The sequence below is a fragment of the Mesoplodon densirostris genome, chromosome 7, assembly GCF_025265405.1.
Source record: "Mesoplodon densirostris isolate mMesDen1 chromosome 7, mMesDen1 primary haplotype, whole genome shotgun sequence".
In the NCBI taxonomy this organism is placed as follows: Eukaryota; Metazoa; Chordata; class Mammalia; order Artiodactyla; family Ziphiidae; genus Mesoplodon; species Mesoplodon densirostris.
The window spans coordinates 24,456,173-24,476,052 of NC_082667.1; the positions used below are offsets into that span (position 1 = coordinate 24,456,173).

General features: G+C 45.3%; 1 protein-coding gene across 2 annotated transcripts in view; it reads left to right on the forward strand.

The window, feature by feature from the left end:
* Nucleotides 1-19,880, forward strand: part of PAMR1 (peptidase domain containing associated with muscle regeneration 1) — a 175,566-nt gene that overhangs the window by 79,485 nt on the left and 76,201 nt on the right. Inside the window, exon 1 of one of the 2 annotated variants that reach the window (XM_060104035.1) lies at nucleotides 15,032-15,182. The exons of the other annotated variant lie outside the window; for it this stretch is intronic. Within the exon in view, the coding sequence (XP_059960018.1) occupies nucleotides 15,110-15,182 (73 nt within the window). The 5' untranslated portion in view covers nucleotides 15,032-15,109. Of the gene's footprint in view, nucleotides 1-15,031; nucleotides 15,183-19,880 lie in introns of those variants that run through there. 2 annotated transcript variants of the gene reach the window in all.

Genomic DNA, 19,880 nt, shown 5'->3' on the forward strand with positions numbered 1-19,880 from the left:
TCCTTCAAGGTCATTCCTTTGGTTTGAAGGCTTGTGCTTAGCAAAGATGCTTTATCGGGAGGGCTGGACCCCATGAGTAAGCATGGGAGGAGTTGGAGAAGGGAACAGCAGAGATGGCAGGCCTGGGTGAGGCCTGGGAGGGGAGGTCCACGGAGATGCAAGAGAGGTGAGCAGATGCTAAAATGGGGAATGGGTGGAAATGAAGGACCATGACAAAAAATGGGCCACTTCTCCTTTTAACTGGGCCCTGAGCCCATTTCCCGTGCTCCCTCCAGGCAGGTTTCAAGTGGTGCACTGTGCATCAGTCATGTGCTGGAAAATCCCCTTGCCCTACTTAAGTGGTGCCCTAGCCTGACCTCATGCTTAGGTTCTTGAGCCTTGCTTCACTGAAAAGAGAGAGGGAGAGGAGAGGAGAGAGGAAAACAAAAGGAAGAGGGAATAGAGGATGAGAACAGAGAGAGGCGGAGAGCAGAGGAGGGGATGTACTGAGACACACAGAGAAAGAGCAGACATGGGCTATAAATTGCTTCCAGGGTGTAAGGAATGACAGACACCCACTCTCAAGACCTTCTGGGGCCACTGTTTAAAAGCATCCAGCCGTCTGGCCGCAGGTAGGCCTCTCACCTGACCCCCATTAGAGCTCCTTGCCTCTGGAAACTGGCATGATTTATGGGTCCCTCTGGACTCACGGCCAGACAGCCACCCCTCACCTATCACATCCTCCCTGACCCTGAGTTGCCCTTCTTCTTGCACGTGGTGCAGCAGGTGGATTTGAATTTCTAATGACTGCAGACACCTGTGTTTCCCTGAGGCTCTTGCTGTGGTGATGGAGAGCAGACCCAGGCTGTACCCAGGAGGGAGAGTTCAGTGGAGGAAATATGAGAGACAGGCTTGATGGAGGCATGACAGGTCACTGCAAGTGTGCACCCTGTTAGATTTCATTAACTGTCTACACTTTCCTGGCTGCATTCCACTGGTCACCTGCCCAGAAACACAATTGGAAACACAAATCTTAAAGGAGATCAATTTTCCAATGACATATGGTAGGAAAAAAAGGGTCCGGAGCCAAATCACAGATAAGTGGGCCCAATCCACCAGAGGGACATTCATGAGGATCTCGGTGTCCGTGCAGCTCTGGTCCAGCCTGACTTATGTCTGGGAGCCCCACCGTGAAGGAGAAGGGGGTAAAGCAGGTTTGCAGAGCCCAAGAGAGGCATGTGCCGACTTGGATTAATGGGGGGCCCCCTCCAGATCCCTCCCACCCTCTAAGTCCTTTGGAGAATAGCATGCTTTCCCTGATGACAGCTCTGCTGCAGTTCATAGCAACTCAAGACTGAAAGTTTAAGGCCCACGGTCAAGCCAGCAGTGCAGAGGGAACCGAAGACTTTGTTACGAGTCCTAAATCCCTCCAGATGCAGCGCAATTCACGCTGCTCATCTCCAAGCTGCTTAGCAGAGAGTAACCCCTTCATTCCCAGGGAACATGGTTTGAAAACCCTCTCAGTCAAGTCCAGCTAAGTCCTTGGTGCCAGATTTCATGGGTCAGCAGTTCCCTGCTGCTGTTGCTGCTTAAGGGGAAGTAGTCCCTGCTAAAACCTTCATGACTCTCCTTTAGAGCCTGCTGGAAGAACTTTTCCTCTATCAGTAGTCTAGCCTGTGACCTTAGAGGAGGTATTTCTGCTTTGTTACAGCGTTACTTCTCTAACTGCAGTGCAGAAACCAGCATCAATGGCATTGTTGGGATCAGTGGCATCATTTGAGTCCTTGTTAGAAATGCAAAATCTCAGGTCCCCATCCCAGTCCTACTGGATCAAAATAGTGCCATGTCAGGGGCTCAGCATTGGGCCTGGTCGCCTGCAAGTTGGATATTCAGAGGTGGCACTGGTTGGATTGGCTTTGGTAAGCAGCAGTCCAGGTTGTATCGTGTAACCTCTATCTCTACTACTTTGAACACTCATGTGCCCATCATGTCAGGTGATGACACATACTGGCTAACGTCGTTTTTGTCTACTTGGCTATTCAGTGCCTTTCCCATGGTAGATGCTTTCTTTCTACCATGATCACATTTTCTAGTCATCCTTGGTGCTCACTCCCATATGCCCATCCACTTGCCTCCAATCATTCAGTCCTTTTCATTTCAGGCTCCTGATCAGCCAGCGAGGCCATTTGCTACTGTCCATGAGACTTGATATATTCTCACTTCTGGCCACTTTTTCTTTCACACAGAGCAGAGGACTAGGTGCACCACTCAAAGCTCCACCCACTGGAAAGATCTTCCCTCAGCTCTGTCATTTGAGTCCACTCCATGATGCCTGGAAGACACCCACCATTCATTTTCAGCTTGTACTCACATTCCAAGATGTCCCACCTGTAAACCAACCATGAGATTTTTCTCCTTCAGCTAGTTGTTTTGGGAACCTTCCTAACCATCTGGCCATAGGTACAAGCTGAGAGAGTGGTACTGGGCAGTCGTGGCAGGTAGCATGGGAGTCTGGGGTTCATGCCCATGAACCTTTATTGTTCCATCTGGTCCTGCTTGGGATCCATTTGGGGTGTACCATTTCCATCTTAGAATGGCCTGCTATGGGCCTGTGTGATTTCATGACTTGGAGGGTCTGGTAGAACTCAGCTCATGATTACTTGACATTCCAGGGTCAAATGTCCCATGTCCACCAGGGCCCAGAAATACTCCAGGATATGTTCCTCAAAAAGCACATGCTGAAACTGACATGGCCTTCATCCAGACCCCAGAGCCTATGTTGTAATTTTCCCACTGGGGTTTGTTATAAGATCCTTACTGTATCTTTTTCCCACCACTGACACTTCCGACACCAGATTGTCTGCCAGATCATATCCTCCAAGTGGCAGAGCTACTTGTACCATAGCCTGAACTGACTACAGATTCCTTTCTTGCTCCAGGCCCACACAAAGTTGGCTACCTTTCAGATTTCCCAGTATATGCACTGGAGTAGTATTGCTAGATGTGGGATGTGCAGCCTCCAGAACCCAACCCAAAAGGGAATGACAGACATTATACCTCATTCTAAGGGATAAAAAATGCAGCAATTTGTCTTTTACTTTGGACAGTATTTCTCAGCATGATCTTTGGACCCCTGAAAACTTTACCAATGTGCCATGCCCCTCCATCTTCCTAGGGTTTATCTCCCACCATCTGAAGTGAGCTGTTTCACCAAGGCCCCCAGTGTGCTAGGCAGCTCTTACTCTCCCTGCTCTGTCATTGATAGAATGGATCAATGTGGCATTCTGAAGGATGTGCAGATGGCCCAGATTCCTTCTGACTATATTGTGACGGCAGAAGAATTAACATAGACCTAGGACAATACTGTAAATACATATCATTGTCCATTCCATGTGAATGTAAATTGTTCCTGATTCTCTTCTCTGATTGGGATGGAAAAGAACTCATTGGCTGCATACCATTTGCCCAAGTCCATAATAATCTGCTCTGGCAAAGGGACCATGAATGGCAAGACAGCCACTATTGGAACTACTTCTCGGCTGAGTATGTGATAGTTGACAGTCATTCTAGAGTATCCATCTGGTTTCTGCAAGGACCTGACTGGTGAATTAAGTTGAGATGTGGAGATATGAAGAAGACCACCATGACTGCATCAGTAAGATCCTTACGGGAGGCACTAATCTCCAACTTCCCCAGGAATGTGATATTTTTTGGATTCACTGTTTGGGGGAACTGAAGTTTCGGGGGGAAGGCAATTTCAGAGGCTTTTACTCAGTCTTTCCATTATTATAAACCAAGGATCTCATGTAAGAATTTAAGAGCTGAGTATATCAATCCCAATGATACATTTGGAGACCAGAAAAATCATCACTGGATGGGTGACCCATGGACCCACTGGACCCACCGTAAGTTGGCCTTTGGCCAAAACTCAATATATTAACTTGCTGCCATATGCCTCAAACAGGTGGCCATTATGACATTTCAGGTCTCCAGATATTGATGTCATCTCAGACTCTGTGTCCACTAACCCTCAAAATGTATTGGTATTTCTCTTTCTCCAGTCATCTAAGTAAATGGTTGTAGGTATTTTAGGGAAATATTAAGGGAATCATTAGTATATACTTGCCATGGTGTTGCTGTGTACTTCCTTTTGGGGACCTATCCACCTCTGTAGCCAACAGAGTCTGGATATGAAAACTGGCTCAGGTCCAGGAATTGAGCAAAGTTCATACTTCTGTTGAGGTGACCACCTTCAGCCTCCTGCTCATTCATTCTTGCCTTTTTTGATTGTATATGTTAAGCAGCACCCTCTTTGTCTGCCTGTGTCTTTTGTCCCCAGGGGATCCCATGTTCTACTAACCATATCCACAACTCCTTGTGGGTCAAGCCCCCTTGGCTGCCCCTCCAGTCTTGTTGGTGATAGTAATTGTGGGGCCCCCTCATTTCTGGTGATTAATAACCATCATCTGGACTCTTTTGCTTTGAGGCCTTATCATTCCCATTGCAATTAGTAAGCCAAGTTCTATGACATATTTCCTATAGTCAGTGCTAGCCAGTAGAGGAAAGCCACCACTTAATGTCTTAGTGATGCTAATATTCATCCCATCAGCATGTTCTTGATGGCCTTCATGAATAGCACGTTCTCTAGATCCTTCCATGGAACAAAATTTCTGATGGATCTTCTGTCCTCATGTAATATATCCAATTCAGCATGCCTAGTTCCCTGAGCCATTTAATCCCACTAGTTTCCATGGTACCTTAGGCATTACCACTTGCTCAGTATGGGCTATTTTGGGTTTTTTTTCGGCTGTGCTGGGTCTTAGTTGTGGCATGCAGGAGCTTCATTGTGGCTTGCAGGATCTTTTTTTTTTTTAGTTGTAGCATGCAGACTTCTTAGTTGTGGCATGTGGACTCTTAGTTGTGGCATGCATGCGGGATCTAGTTCCCCAACCAGGGATCGAACCTGGGCCCCCTGCATTGGGAGCTTGGAGTGTTACCCACTGGACTGCCAGGGAAGTCCCAGAATGGGCTGTTTTTTTCTCCATGTTTTTAAGAGTTTTTAATAAGTATCCCAGTATCAGTTATGTTGGTTGGTCCCTTTAAGAAGCAGACACCAAGCTAAGTTAGAAGTGCAAGACAGAATTCTTGGTTGTAGAGCCTGTGAAAAATAAAGGGGAGAGAGGCAAGAGTAGGCAGGGAGAGCCTTCAAACTGCTGTGCGGGTCTGACATGGTGAAAAGCCAGGGGAGACACAGGAGGATGGGGTAGGAGACCCTCAGACTGGTACAGCGTTCAGGATTTCTTGGTCAGTGTGGTAGGGAACTCTAGTGCAAATATTACCTATAGAGAAGTCCTGCACTGGGTAGAAATGGCCAGGCCCCCATACCCTCACCAACTGGGAATAATGTGGCTTGAGTTCAAATGCTATAATTAGGTCATTTCTGGGTAGGCTTCAGAAGGTCCACGCACATCCTGAAATTGTAAGCAAAAATCAATATGTGTATATGTTTCTAGAATCCATAGCTTTTCACTCAACTTTCAAAGAACTCCCTGATGCCCAGAAGGTAGCGTGACAGTGGTGTGAATTCACTTGGTCATCCCAGCATGTTCTCCTGGCACCTTTCATGTTCCCTCTTTTCTGAAGAGCTGTGTGCCAGCTACACTGGCCTCCTTTGTGTTCCTCAAGCACTCTAAGCTCATTCCCAACTCAGGGCCTTTGTCTTAGCTGTTCCCTCTGCCTGGGATGCCCTTTCATCAGATGCATTCATCTTAAATGTCAGCTTCTCAGAGAGGCCTGCTCGGATTCTGCAAACTAAAGTACCTTCCTCCGTCACTCCTAACATACTTCTCTGTTTCATTTCTAGCAGAGAGCTCTTCCATCTGATCTTCTCTTTGTTATTTGTTTGTGATATATCTTTGCCCAGTAGGATGTAAGCTCCATGAAAACAAGTCATTCTCTCTTGTTCACCATGCTTTCCCCATAGCCTAGAATGTTCTTGACATATAGGAGACATTCAAAATGTTTTCTTTTTTTATTGAAGTACAGTTGATTTGCAGTGTTGTGTTAATTTCTGCTGTACAGCAGTGATTCTGTTATACACACACATATATATATATATATATTCTTTTTTATATTCTTTTCCATTATAGTTTATCACAGGATATTGAATACAGTTCCCTGTACTAAACAGTAGGACCTTGTTGTTTATCCATCCTATATATAAGAGTTTTCATCTGCTAATCCCCAAATCCCAATTCATCCCTCCCCCCACCCCTTGGCAACCACAAGTCTGTTCTCTATGTCTGTGAGTCTTTCTGTTTTGTAGATAAGTTCATTTGTGTCATATTTTAGATTCCACATATAAGTGGTATCATGTGGTATGTCTTTCTCTTTCTCTTTCTGACTTACTTCAGGTAGTATGAAAATCTCTAAGTCTATCCATGTTGCTGCAAATGGCATTATTTCATTCTTTCAAAATGTTTTCTTAAGCATAAATGCTTGTCTTCTCTGTCCATTAAAATATTTTCCAATGTGTCCCCTTCTTACATTTTTTGTAGCTACTTTATAGAACTATAAATATAGATATAATTATTAATAATCCAGACATGCAAAAAAATTCCAGACAATAACAGATCCCTATGGACTAGCCTCAAAGATAGACAGATGTTAACGTTTGGCTTCAATTGCTTCAATTTCTCCTTCATTTGTTTTATTTTTTAGCTAAAATTTCATAGCTCACATTTTGTGACATGCTTCCTTTTCAGTAGTAACTCCTGCCTTGAAGGTAGTGTATGTCATTTCTAACTATGTTTTAGTAGTTTAATGACACGTATTTCTATTCACAAACAACATATGCTATTTTTTTTTTTACTGAAGTATAGTTGATTTACAATATTGTGTTAGTTTCAGGTGTATAGCAAAGTGATTTGGTTATGTATATACATAATTGAATATATATATATATATATATATATATATATATATATATATATATACACATTCTTTTTTTCAATTTTTTTCCATTATAGGTTATTACAAGGTATTAAATATAGTTCCCTATGCTATAGAGTAAATCCTTGTTGTTTATCTATTTTATATAGGTAATATGTATCTGTTAATCCCATACTCTGAATTTATCCCTCCCCCCGCTTCCCCTTTGGTAACCATAAGTTTGTTTTCTATGTCTGGAGTCTGTTTCTGTTTTGTAAATAAGTTCATTTGTACTATTTTTTAGATTCCACATGTAAGTGATATCATTTAATATTTGTCTTCCTCTCTCTGACTTATTTCACTTGGTATGATAATCTCCAGGTCCATCCATGTTGCTGCAAATGGCATTATTTCATTCTTTTTTATGGCTGAGTAATATTCCATTGTATATATGTACCACATCTTCTTTATCCATTCATCTATTGATGGACACTTAGGTTGCTTCCATGTCTTGGCTATTGTAAATAGTGCTGCAATGAACATTGGGGTCCATGTATCTTTAAGAATTAGAGTTTTCATCTTTTGTGGATATATGCCCAGGAATGGGATTGCTGGATCATATGGTAGCTCTATTTTTAGTTTTTTAAGGAACTTCCATAATGTTTTCCATAGTGGCTGCACCAATTTACATTCTCACCAACAGTGCAAGAGGGTTCCCTTTTCTCCACAAGCTCTCCAGCATTTATTGTTTCTAGATGTTTTTATTATGGCTATTCTGACAGGTATGAAGTGATACCTCATAGTTTTGATTTGCATTTCTCTAATAATTAGCGATGTTGAGCATCTTTTCATGTGGCTGTTGGCCATCTGTATAACACATGCTATTTTTATATGTCCCAAGATTTTATATAAATCTGTGCACACTATGTATCTGTTGGTAATTTGGACCTATTTAAGTATTTAACACTATTGTTGAGCCACAGAATTAACTCTGGAGCTGTCCTACCTGTGGACTTATTGTTATACATGATAATACAATTCCTTATTGTTTAAGCCACATGAATTGGGTTTGTTGTTATGCACAACTGAAAGCTTCTTCCCTGTGATAGGCTCATTGTATTAACATTTCTCAGTGTTGAGTCCTTAAGCTGTGGCTGCCCAGAAGTTTTCATTTGGCTGCAGGTTTACCAAGTGTATAGACAGTTTTGGTTTCTCCTCTACCCCAGGTTGCCCAATTCAGAAATCTTTTGTAGTAGTAATTTATTGTCGTGTAACAAATTTAGCAGTGCAAAACAACACAATTTATTATCTTGCCTAGTTTCTGAGGGTCAGGGATCTGGGAGCAACTTAGCTGGGTGGCTCTGGCTAAAGGGACTCTTGTGAGGTCACAGACAAGTTGCTGGCTGGGGCTGCAGCCATCGGAAGGGCTGGGGAATTGGCTCCCAAGATCCTTCATGGGACTGTTGTCAGGAAGCTTTGGTTCCTTTCTGTGTGAGACTCTCCATAGTTGACTTCTCCCAGAGTGAATGATCTGAGAGAGAGAGAGTCCTACACAGAGCACCACCATGCACCCACCCACATCTACATGGTTATCAACTAGGAGTGGTCTTTGCTCCCTCACTTTTCACCTCAATATACACCATAATCACTGATCCCATCCTTTTTACCTCCTTGGTGCCTCTCAGATCAAGCCACTTCTCTCCATCCTATTGCATACTGGATGTAGGTGCAGAGAGCTGAGTCTGGGGCACAAGTCTGATCCAGTCACTGGCCCTCAAGTTGTTTTCAATGACCCTGTCAGAATCAAGTTCATGGTTTTGAAGGCCTGCCTGCACCTCTAGCCTCCTTATTACCCGGTCTCCCTCATCTCTTGTCCTTTACTCTCCCTTCCCTCTGTGTTTCTTTAGGTCTGAAGTTCAGGGTCACCTTCTCAGGGAAACTTTTCTGACCTTCAGACCAGACTGGATCCCCTGGCTACATGCTTTTGGAATGTTCCATCTTCACTCATGCTGCTCATCACATTTGCCCGATGTCTCATTGCTACCTGGTCTGAAAATCTGCAAGGTGAGGGACCACACAGGTTTTGTTCACGGCTCTACTCCAAGGACCTGAGATGATGTCTGGCATGTAGCAGACATGCAATACATTGCGTTGAATAAGTGAATGGATGATTTTTACTTGGTATTTGCACTTTCTCCTTTCCTTCCTTCCATGGAAGGAGACAGGTTACTTTATATGCAAATCCTATTTATCCCAATGAACAATGTGGCAAGATTGAACCAGACATTCAAAGCAAGGACCTTTCAGGGGATTTTGTGGGTCCTGTGTGACAAAGACTTGCTCCTTAAGCAAGCTGTAGTCAGTCTTGTGTAAGCCTTTTCTTGACTAGGCCCCTCCTCGAGCCTTGTCCTCAAGAGAAAGAATCCTGCTAAGTCAGTTTAGGGAGAATCTCCCATCACTGATATCTGATCACCCTTGATATCTGATTCAGTTCCTCATCCCCCACCATCTCCTGGTTGATATCTGATCACCCTGACGTGCCTTCAGCAAGAATCCTGTTAAATCAGATTAGCCAGTATCCCCCCTTATTCCTAATGTTTCCTCTTAGTAGTTTTCCATCCACTGACCCCCCACCCCTCTTCTTGGTGATAAATCCTCACTTTTCCTTGTTTAATTCAGAGTTGAGCCCAATCTCCCCTGCTTCCTGCAGACACCCATTGCTGCAGTCCCTTGAATAAAGTCTTCCTTACAGTCTTTAACAAACATCAGAATAATTTTTTCTTCAGCACTTGGACTGGGTCTACTCAGGACAGGCCTCTCGATTTGTCTTTTAACAAATGCACACTCTACCCCTAGACTTCCAACTGGAAGCATAAATATACAAGACAATATATTCTTCACACATGCATTGGCTTCAAATCAATATAGGAACATAACCTAACTTATATCACCAGACCTGTGGAAAATAGTACCTACTTAGTTTCATTTTGAAATGAAAATCTAAAAGTAGATGTTCATACATAGTTATAACAACAGTCAACCTTGATTGAGCTACCATTATGTTTGCCAGCCTTATTTTAATCTCACCAGAATTATAAGGTAGCTATTACCTCCCTTTTATAGATGAGGAAACTGAGACTCAGAGGGGCCAATGAACTTACCCAAGTTCATACAGCCGGTAGGTAGTAGAGCCTTGATCCACCCTGGGGCCTGTTGCCTTTTGTATGCCACTGTACCCTGCTGCCTTTCCTTGGAGTTATTCTATTTTTTGGTCCCTTCCTCATCCTAAATGGCTCAAATGCATGTAACTGTTGAGTTAGCCACTTGGATTGGGGTCACAATTTTTGCCAGTGTTCTTTGTAAAGCTTTGCAGTTCCGTGGCATGGCAGACATTTGGCTTTAAATTGAAGTTTATAAATACACATATAAAAGTCAAGAATAGGTTTCCCCAAGTGATTCAGGAGCACATTGACTATGAAGGAGGGAAGCATGCCCACTTTCAGCAATTTCCATGATGAATGACATAGACCAAGAAGAATGTGGTTAAAGAAAGGACGACAGACTCACCTACCCCTTTGCCTGGTTCCCGATGGAAAGGGAGTGGAGCTGAGCCAGCCCTGGAGGTGGAACACTGCTGCTTGTTGTGTAGGTGAACAGCCGGGATTCATTAGGGCTGGAGACTTCCATGGTGCGGCCAGTTAGAGCAGGCTCTGCTGGAAGGACCCTTTGTCTTTTCCACAGACCTACCCTTCTCCATCTCTGGCCATGGTTGACTTGAACTTTGTGTCTTGTACACTGATGAAAACCACACTTACTGACCACACTACTGACCACTGCTCTGGGATGCCTGTCTCAGGCTTGCAGACCTGTACCACCCCAGCTCTTTACTCTGGCTTGCCCTCTGTATGGTTGCTGCTCAGGTGCTGATCTGAAAAAATTATAGTTTGGAGATTGAGGAGCTGTTGGCATTCACAAGACAGCCTTCTCTGCGGTTTCTTTCTGTGTATTCACATGCAATCAGCCTCCCACGGCATTGAAAAAGGTTCAGGTTTTTTAGAGTGCCTCATCCTTTCATGTGAAAATTAGAGGGGGTTGTGACTTGTAATTAAATGGGTGGCCCCACTCCATCTACTACAGCCAATTGTTGATTTCTGAGTGTTGATTATAAGTAGATAATTCTTAATTCCAGGTACTGTTCCCTACTTCCCAGCATGGCACTTTACCTCTTTCACCCATAGCCTTTCTAATGATTTATTCCCCCCAGAAGTGGGTGTAGAAAGTGAGGGGGAGAGAATCATAATAAAAATAGCTAATGTTTCCTGAGTACTTAGTATATTTTAGGCACTGTTCTGAGCTCTTTACTCCAACCCTATGGGGGCAGGTACCATTATTCTCTCTACTTAACAGATGGGAAAACTACAGCCATCATAGGTGAAATAACCTGCCTAGGTGTACATATGTAGTAAGTGGTCCAGTTGGATTCAACACTAGGTAGTATGATCCAGAGTAAGAGCTCTTAAGACAGAAATAGAAAAAAAGGGAGGAAGGGTCCTACAAATACCCATTGTGCAGCTTATAGCCTAGATTCAACAATTGTCTGTCCCAAACCACTTTCCCCAAACCCAACAGATACTTGGTGAATTTTTCAGTGTTATCTTATGATGATCAGTGATTCTTAAAAAGTTGGGACTTTGCAGATCCCTTTGAGATTTTGAAGAAGGCCATGGCTCCCTCTTACTCCAAAAACTTCGTGCAAAATTTTGCATATCATTTCCAGAGGTTCAAAGGCCATGTGAAACTCTCCTCCCAATAGACCCCATGGAACCTGGGTCAAGAATCCTGACTTAGAATATTAAACTCTATCAATATGAAAAACTGATTTGACCATAATGGGAAGAGAGGAAGCTAAATTTGGGTAGGAAAAAGGAAATTTGTGTAGAGTTGTATGACCTCAGACAAATTACTGACCTTTTTTGTATCATAGTCATAGCTTCCCTCTTCCTCTACCAGCCCATGTTTATTGTCAAGTTCAACAAGGTAATATCTGATCACTGCTTTCAGTTCCCCAGAAGAATGTGTCCCGCTCCTTTCTGAGAATTCCTTTCCAGGTTCCATAGCCCTAGGAAGTTTGCAAACCCAGATTAGTGACAACAAACTAGTAGGGCCCAATTACTCCTGTGGGCATTCCAAAGATAGATGTGAGGGCCTGTTTCCAGCCCCCTAAGCCTGGAGAAGCAGAGACCTGGCACCAGGGACTTCCTTAGGGAGCTGCCAGTCCTGTTCACCACCTGGGGCTCCATCGTAGTGGGGTAAATTGCTGTAGGGAGAGGTTGCTGGGTATGCCTCAGGGAGGGTGTGTTTGTGTGTGTAGGTGAGGGGAGACAAGGGAAGAAGGAAGTAGCGTTGTCAGCTGATGGGAGAAACAGATTCCTGAGAGGCTCTAATACCTACAGTTCTTTGGAAACGAAGTCACCACCTCCCCACTCCCATCACCAAAGGACTAGAGCTGGTTGACCAGCAACAAAGTAAACCTCTCCTCTTCTAACTTCTTCCCTCCACTGCCCTTTGGCATTTCCCCCCCGCCCTTTTAAGGTTACTTTTGGTGCTTGTTTTAAACAAGTTTCACCTGGATAGACAAGTTGAGGGTGAGGGAGAAGGCCCATACCACGGGATGTCCTTGGGATCAGTCTCAGACTGATAATACAGACAATGATTTATATTTATGGAGCATTGAGAATGAGCTAGACCCTGTGCTAAGGGCTTTATGTATATAATCTCATTAAATTCTCCAAACAGTCTACAAAGTAGATTTGATTATTATTTCCATGTGACAGATGAGAAAATTGAGATTCAGAGAGTTAGTGGTGAATCAAGGATTTGACTGCCGTTCACAATCTTTTGGCTGCAAAGGGCCCCAGAAGCAGGGCTGGGATTTAGGAATTTCTCCCTGAGAGGAGCACCTGTGTCAGGGCTCCTGCCCATTTAGTCTGTCCTGAGTCCTGGGATTCTACCTTCGCCAAGTTTCTCCCATAATTTTTCCCTTCAACTTCCACGGCTGGCTCCTTAGTCCAGGCATTACTCCATAGTCCCAGCTGTTCTCTCTAGGCGGGCCTTGGCCTCCTCCATCCCTCAGTCTGGACACCAGGGTGACTTTTCTTCCTGGGACTTGGCTTTGGGCCCAACACCCCCTTCTCCTAAACCATCAGAGCTGTAGAACCATCATTAACTGTAGAATAAAATCCAAAGACCATGACCACATGCTTTTTTCCTTGCTCTCTGCCATATCCAAGCTATACAGATTGTCTATCCTCTTGAGTTGGCTTTTGTTCTGAGGCATATAGAGAGAGAGATATAGATAGAGAGATAGATAGATCTATCTATCTATCTATCTATCTATATATAAACAGTTTTGATATATAGATCGAGATATATCTATATCTCGATCTATCTATCTATATATGAAAACTATTGAAAATTCATTTTAATGGCATACATTGCCATGGATCCTTTGGGGAAAAGGATAAATATAAATTATAAACATGCAAATACTCACTTATTTCCCAGTGGCTCTGGACAAACTCAGCCCGTTTTCTTAGAAAGACCTCCCCACTCCCTCCATGGATTGAGATCCTACTTCTCTCTTAGGTCCCAGATCAAGCTTCCCCAGCTCAGGGAAGCCTCCCAGTGCTCTGGGCCTGAATGATCACTCCTCTCAACTTTGGTTCTTCATCTGAAGATACAAACTGGGGCCAAGCATGGCTTGAAGCCCCAGTGCCTCCCTGAGTTAGACCTGGGTATGAGTCCTACTTTGCCACTTCCAGCCAAGTGACCTTGAACAAGTCATGTAATCTCTGAGTCTTGGTTTCTGTATCCATACTGTGTGGACAATGCCATTTACTGTACATGGTGACTATAATGGCTAAATAAAATGCTGTATACACAGCATTTTAAGAAGCAGTATGCCCGGTGGCTAGGACTATGGCTTCTGGACCCAAGCTGCTTGGGTTCAAACCCTGGCTCTGCCACTTACTGCCTGACCTTGGATAAGCTATTGAACTCTCAAGGACTCAGTTTCCCTATCTGTAAGATGGAGACGATAGGTTTATTTATTTATTTATTTATTTATTTATTTATTTATTTTTGGCTATGCCTCATGGCAGGTAGGATCCTAGTTCCCCAACCAGGGATCGAACCTGCATCCCCTGCAGTGGAAGTGGGGAGTCTTAACCACTGGACTGCCAGGGAAGTCCCAGAGATGATAGGTTTATTTTGAGGAATAAATGAGTTAATACATGTAAGGTACTTAGATGCCTGACACAGAGAAACTGATAAAAAATGTCAGCTATTATCTTGTAAAGCATCCTTCCTCCTCACTTCAACATGTCATTTGCTATCTCTGTACCTAGACTGAACGTCCTCAGAACGGAGGCAATATCCTGTATGTTCTTTTATCCCTGAGCCCAATACCCTGCCTAGCATGTGTGCAGGGGCTTTTATGCTGCTGAACTTACCATAATGGGCGCCATGGGAAGACGAAGAATTTTCCCAGAAGCCTGTAGAGGCAAAGGATAAGATTTCCAAACTGTGATCACCTGGGGCAAATGCTCCAGGTAGGAAGGAGACTTGGGGATACAGGTGGAGGGGGAGGCAGGTTGGCTGCTTTTCTCCTCGAATCACCGGTGCGCCCCCTCCCCCTCGAAGGCAGGCTTTTAATATAGCAGACTCAGTGTGCGCAGTGAAGGCAGGCAGTGGACCTCCCATCCCAGGCTCGGGGCGTGGGTGAGGGTGTTGGGGGCAGGTGCTTCAGGCCTCACCTGAGCGGCCCCCAGCCCCGTCTACCTCCGCTCCCATTCAGCGTACTGCGGGCTGCTCCCCTCCCCTCACCGCGCTGAGGGAGCCCAGCCTGACCTGGGCTGGCCTCCGTGCCCCGCAGCTTCCGTTCCAGCCACAGCCTGGGGCCTCTCCGCGCGGCCACACCTCCCCGGGCCCCGCAAGGGTTAAGGCAGCCGCGGAGGAGAGGTTTGGGCTGACGTCGCTCTGGCTGAAGGTGGTTCCCCTCGGATGAGGATGGGAGAGCCTGGCGAGCTGAAACCCGAGCTCCCGCGCGGCTGGGGCTTGGGGAGGTCCGTGTAAGAGCCGCCTGCCCGCCGGCCTTCCTCGGTCCCTCCCCGGCAGTCGCTCCGGGCACCACCGCGGAACGATGGAGCTGGGCTGGTGGCCGCAGCTGGGGCTCACTTTCCTGCAGCTGCTTCTCATCTCCTCCTTGCCAAGAGGTACTGTGGGTAGCATCAGGACCCCCAGGAGGGGACTTTTCCCTCTTGGGGTTTGGTAGGTTGCAGGACTGGGGGGTCCCAGGAGATGGTGCTTGTGTGTATGTGGGTGGTGGCTGGGGGCGGGGGCTTCTTCTCAGTGATAATCTTGGGGGCTTGGCTGGTGATGCTGGAGTGTCTGTCTTTCTCCCTGAGAATGGGACACTGTTTTCTGTCATCCCAACTTGTGGGACTGAACTGCCTCATGAGGAGTACCAGCTTCAGTTTCATTTACTGGTTTTTTATTTTAGCTTCTTAAAGCACAAAATTACCTCCGGGAATCTACCCAGTGTCAGGTACCCCACCCCCTGACATGCAAAAGCTAAATTTCCCACTGGAAAAAGCCCCCTCAGAGGTGAGCTGGAAGGAAAGAGGAGGATGAGAGCAGGGCTTGCAGCGAGGGTGTCCCTTTGGGGCATCTTGCTTGGTGAAATCTTACAGTTACAACCCTTCAGAACAGATTCCCAGCAAGGGAGATGTACTCACTCAGCATATATACACTTCCTTTCTGATAAGAATGAGAAAGAAGAAGGAAAAGCCGAGGTGAAGAGTGCAAGTCGTTTCTGGGGAAGCACAGTGCTTGTTTAGAAAGAGCTGTGGCTTCTGTGTTTTTCACATGTCATTTTCTGAGCCACAAAACCCATGTCAAATGGGTTCCTGGGCCAAGTGAGGCTGAAACGAGACACAGAGGTCTTGGGAGCCTCTTGACCCAGCAGAAGCAAGGAGAGGGCAGGCTTGTCCTCTGATTGCTTCCAGGCAAGCAGGGAAGGAGGAGTTCTTAGGATCATCTGTCCTATGGCTGGAGAGGCTAGGTGTCAGGAGGTAGGGAGAGACCTCAGGAGATAAGGACCAGTTGAAATGTACACACATGATAAAATAGGACAACTTTGCAGAGGAGCAGGGAGTATGTGAGCTTTTGCTACTCTCCTTCTCCGGGGGTTACCTGTCACCTGTGCTGGTTACCTGTCACCTGTGCTCTACTTGAGAGGTGGATGCTCCATTGCTGCACATAGCTCGCAAGTGCCTGAGAGTGAAACAGAGTAAGTGGGAGTGGTGAGGGTGTAAAATGCAATCACCTACTGTAGAAGGGGAGCTGGACCATGGGGCATATCCCTTCTTGATGAACAAAAAGCCAAGATATAAAAAAAGAAAAACCCATTTTGGTGAATACTTCCCATCTACCTGTAGCCTGCCAGCCCCAGGTGAAATCTTCCTTGGTGATTTACTCTCAAGCTGGAGAGAGTGTTTCATTTGAATTTTGCCTCACTGGCATCTGGAATAGCCCAAAGACAAGAATGTAGGAAGAAGAAGCCCAGGAGGGGCAAGTCTGATAATCCATAAACCCAGACACTCGCCCCAGGGGGTAAGTTGGTGAATTTTCCTTAAGGCTCCTTCCTGTTCCACCTCTGCCTTTTGGAGCTGAACTTCCAGGGCATGGTGGCCCGAGCCCAACTACAGAGGAACCTGGTTCCTTCTGGAGCACCAGGGCTCCGAGGTCTAGTTTGCTCATCCCTGCATCAGCACGCCCCTGCTTCTTTTTTTCTAACATGGCAGGTTAGATGGCTGAAACCCAGAAAAGTTAAAAACCAAAGCTCAGCTGCCCCTTTTCTCTTGCCCAGGATCCGAAAAACCCATTTTTTCCTGAACTGAGAATCTCTTTTACCTTTTGCTCTGGAAAAGCTTCAGGGAGGGTACGCGGCGTCTGGGCAGCCAAGCTGCTGACTGAACCAGAGAGCAACTTCACGAGTCTAGCAAGGATATTTCATTGTTGAGCATTCGCATTTAGAGGGAACACGGAGAGATGGAGTGGAGAAGGAAAATATTTCTTCAAGTCGTGAGTGAATGAGTCCACTCCCCGCTGGAGTTCTGAATCTAGCCCTGTCAAGGAAAGCTTAGTAGCATATTTCCTCTAATTAGTTTTCTAAAAAGAGCGTCTGATGAAATGTAAACATCCACGGGGATGGCACAGCAGACGGTTGTTGCTCATCGACTTGGGACACGTGTCTGAGGATGAAAATCCAAACATCGGGCCAAGTGATAACCCAATATAAACAGCATGTGAGGGGAGAAACCCAACTCCACTGACTTCACCAAATAGCAGTAGCTCTGCCAACAGGATTCTGCCTAAAAGGAGCGACTCATTTAAAAGATGTGACTCTGGGGAGTGAAACCTTAATATGAATAACTTCACAAGTGTTGCTTCCAACAGACATTAGCTGGTGGGGAATGAGCATCAAGGCAGCTGGGGAAGATAATCTGAAGCACAGATATTCAGTGGGCAGGAGAAGCCAACCGAGGAAGGGAATGTGGAAAGAGAGCAAGGGGGAAAGAGTGGCAAGAAAAATTAGATGTTGGTTTATAATGGGATGTGTTAGCAAATTCCAAGGAGACAGCTATGAAAATTGGGCCTTCTTGGCAGGGCTAGATTTCTGTGGGGACCATAAAGAGGGTGTTCCCCAGATATATATTCTGAGAACGCCTGGCTTCTCCACAGGGAAATAATTTGAGGGTGGGATCATTGGTTTAGGGAACTGGGAGTAACTGTAGAGATCATTTAGTTTGAGTACCTCAAATGCAGAGGACAAGGAGAGTAAACATCTGTGAGCATTTATGATGTGCCCAGTGTTTGAGCCAAAGCAGGGTAGGTGCTGTTTCCAGATTAAGTTTAGAGAGGGTCTGTAACCTGTCCAAAGATATACAGGCACAGTTGTAAAAAAGGTAAACGTTTGATCTAGCAATTCCACTTCTGGGTATATACACAAAATAAGTCAAAGCAGGAACTCCAGCAGATATTTGTACACCAGTGTCCACTGCAGCATTATTCCCAATAGCCAAAAGGTGGGAAAACCCCACGTGTTCATCAATGGATAAACAAAATGTGGTACGTACATATAGTGGAATATTATTCAGACTTAAAAAGGAGTAAAGTTCTGACACAGCCTACAACATGGATGAACCTTGAAAACATTATGCTAAGTGAAAGAAGCCAGACACAAAAGGACAAATCCTGTCTGATTCCATTTATATGAAGTACCTAGAGAAGTCAAATTCATAGAGGCAGAAAGTAGAACAGTGGTTACCAGGGGCTGTGGGGAGGAAAGATTGAGGAGTTAGTGTTTAATGGGTGTAGAGTGTCACTGAGGGGTGACGGAAACATTCTGGAGACGTATAGTGGTGATGGTTACACAGGCCACTGAACTGTACACTTAAAAGTGATTAAAATGGTAAATTTATGTTATTTACATTTTGCTGTAATAATGATAAAAAAGAAAACGCAAGCAGATTAGCGGAGCCTGGCGTGAGCCCAGACTGTTGAATTCCTGAGCTCAAGCTCATGTGGTACCTGGCTGACTTAAACTCACATACCTAACAGCATCATATACTGATACACATGTGATCATGGCATGGCTTCAGGACACACGTGGCGGGGGGAGGGTTCTTGCTAGCTCCAGTTTGGGTGGCACTCCTGCTCTTTTGGGGGTCACTTGGGCAAAGAGGGAGAGAGACTGTAGCACCGAAGGATTGGCAGCCTTCGGGTCAAAGGTCTGCAGAAGTAGCTAGTAGGATATGATGCTTAAAAGTGTTCTGAACCTGAATGCTTTGAGGTAGGCTGGGTCCCCTCTCTGGCCTGACACCCTGCCTTCTCAATTCACACGTATGTTCTCTGCTAGTCTCTACTGGCATTTGCATTTTTGACCTCCATTCCTGGGAGGGGTGGGGCAGAAATGGAGAGTGAAAGAAAGTGGAAGGCTGTGTACTGAAATGGGGGGAAGCACAAGTGAGAATTTCGTAGCAGACAGGGCTTTTAAAAGAAGGAACATAAATATAGTTTAACTTGTGTGTTTGTGGAATGTAATCTCAACTCTGTGACCACCAACTCTTTGGTAAAATGTTCTACTCTCAAGAATGCCCTTGAGAGTGAGCTTTTGGTGGAAACTGAGGGTGAGGCTTGGTGTTATGTTTGGGTTAGTAAGCTAGGGACAAAGCACCTCTGGACCCAGAGGCAGATGTGACCTGGAGCATGTAAGTCCCTTAGAAATATCCAGAAGCCTTAGGGAGGGCTTTGGAATGCTCCTGGCAGGGACCATGGGTTTGACTTAAACTTATCTGCATCTGGGTTACCCTGGCTAGACAGCAATGGCTGAGATAATGGCGTCTCATGGCGTCTGGAGGACCTAATGACTGGCCTTAAGTCAGAAAATTATTTCCATCTGCCCTACTAGGGGTGGCCAATCCCAATGCATGAGAAAACCTCTCTACCTGCCTCCCCTGAGCCCAGCTCTAGACACTGCAATTGATCTGGGGTATGTGCAAATTGGGAAAAGTGCCATTTCAGTGATAAATGAGAGAAGGTGGTGCCCTGCTCTTCCCACGTGTGGGAGAACCTGTCACTCTCACCTTGTGGATACTTGAAAGTCATAGGAACCCAGATCCCTTTCCTCTTATTTTATTTTAAAGGGGAGGGAAAAGCAATGTTTACATTTTCTAATTCCTGAATTCCATGGCAGAGGACCCAGAGGGCAGCTGGAGCTTTGAAAGCTACCAGATCAGTGGCAGAAAGTCTATCAGAGTCCAAGCCTGGTCTATGTTTAAGGAGTTCTGTTCGTCAGTCATCATGAGATCTGGGCCAAAGCATTAGGTTTATAATGGAGAGAAAGAAGT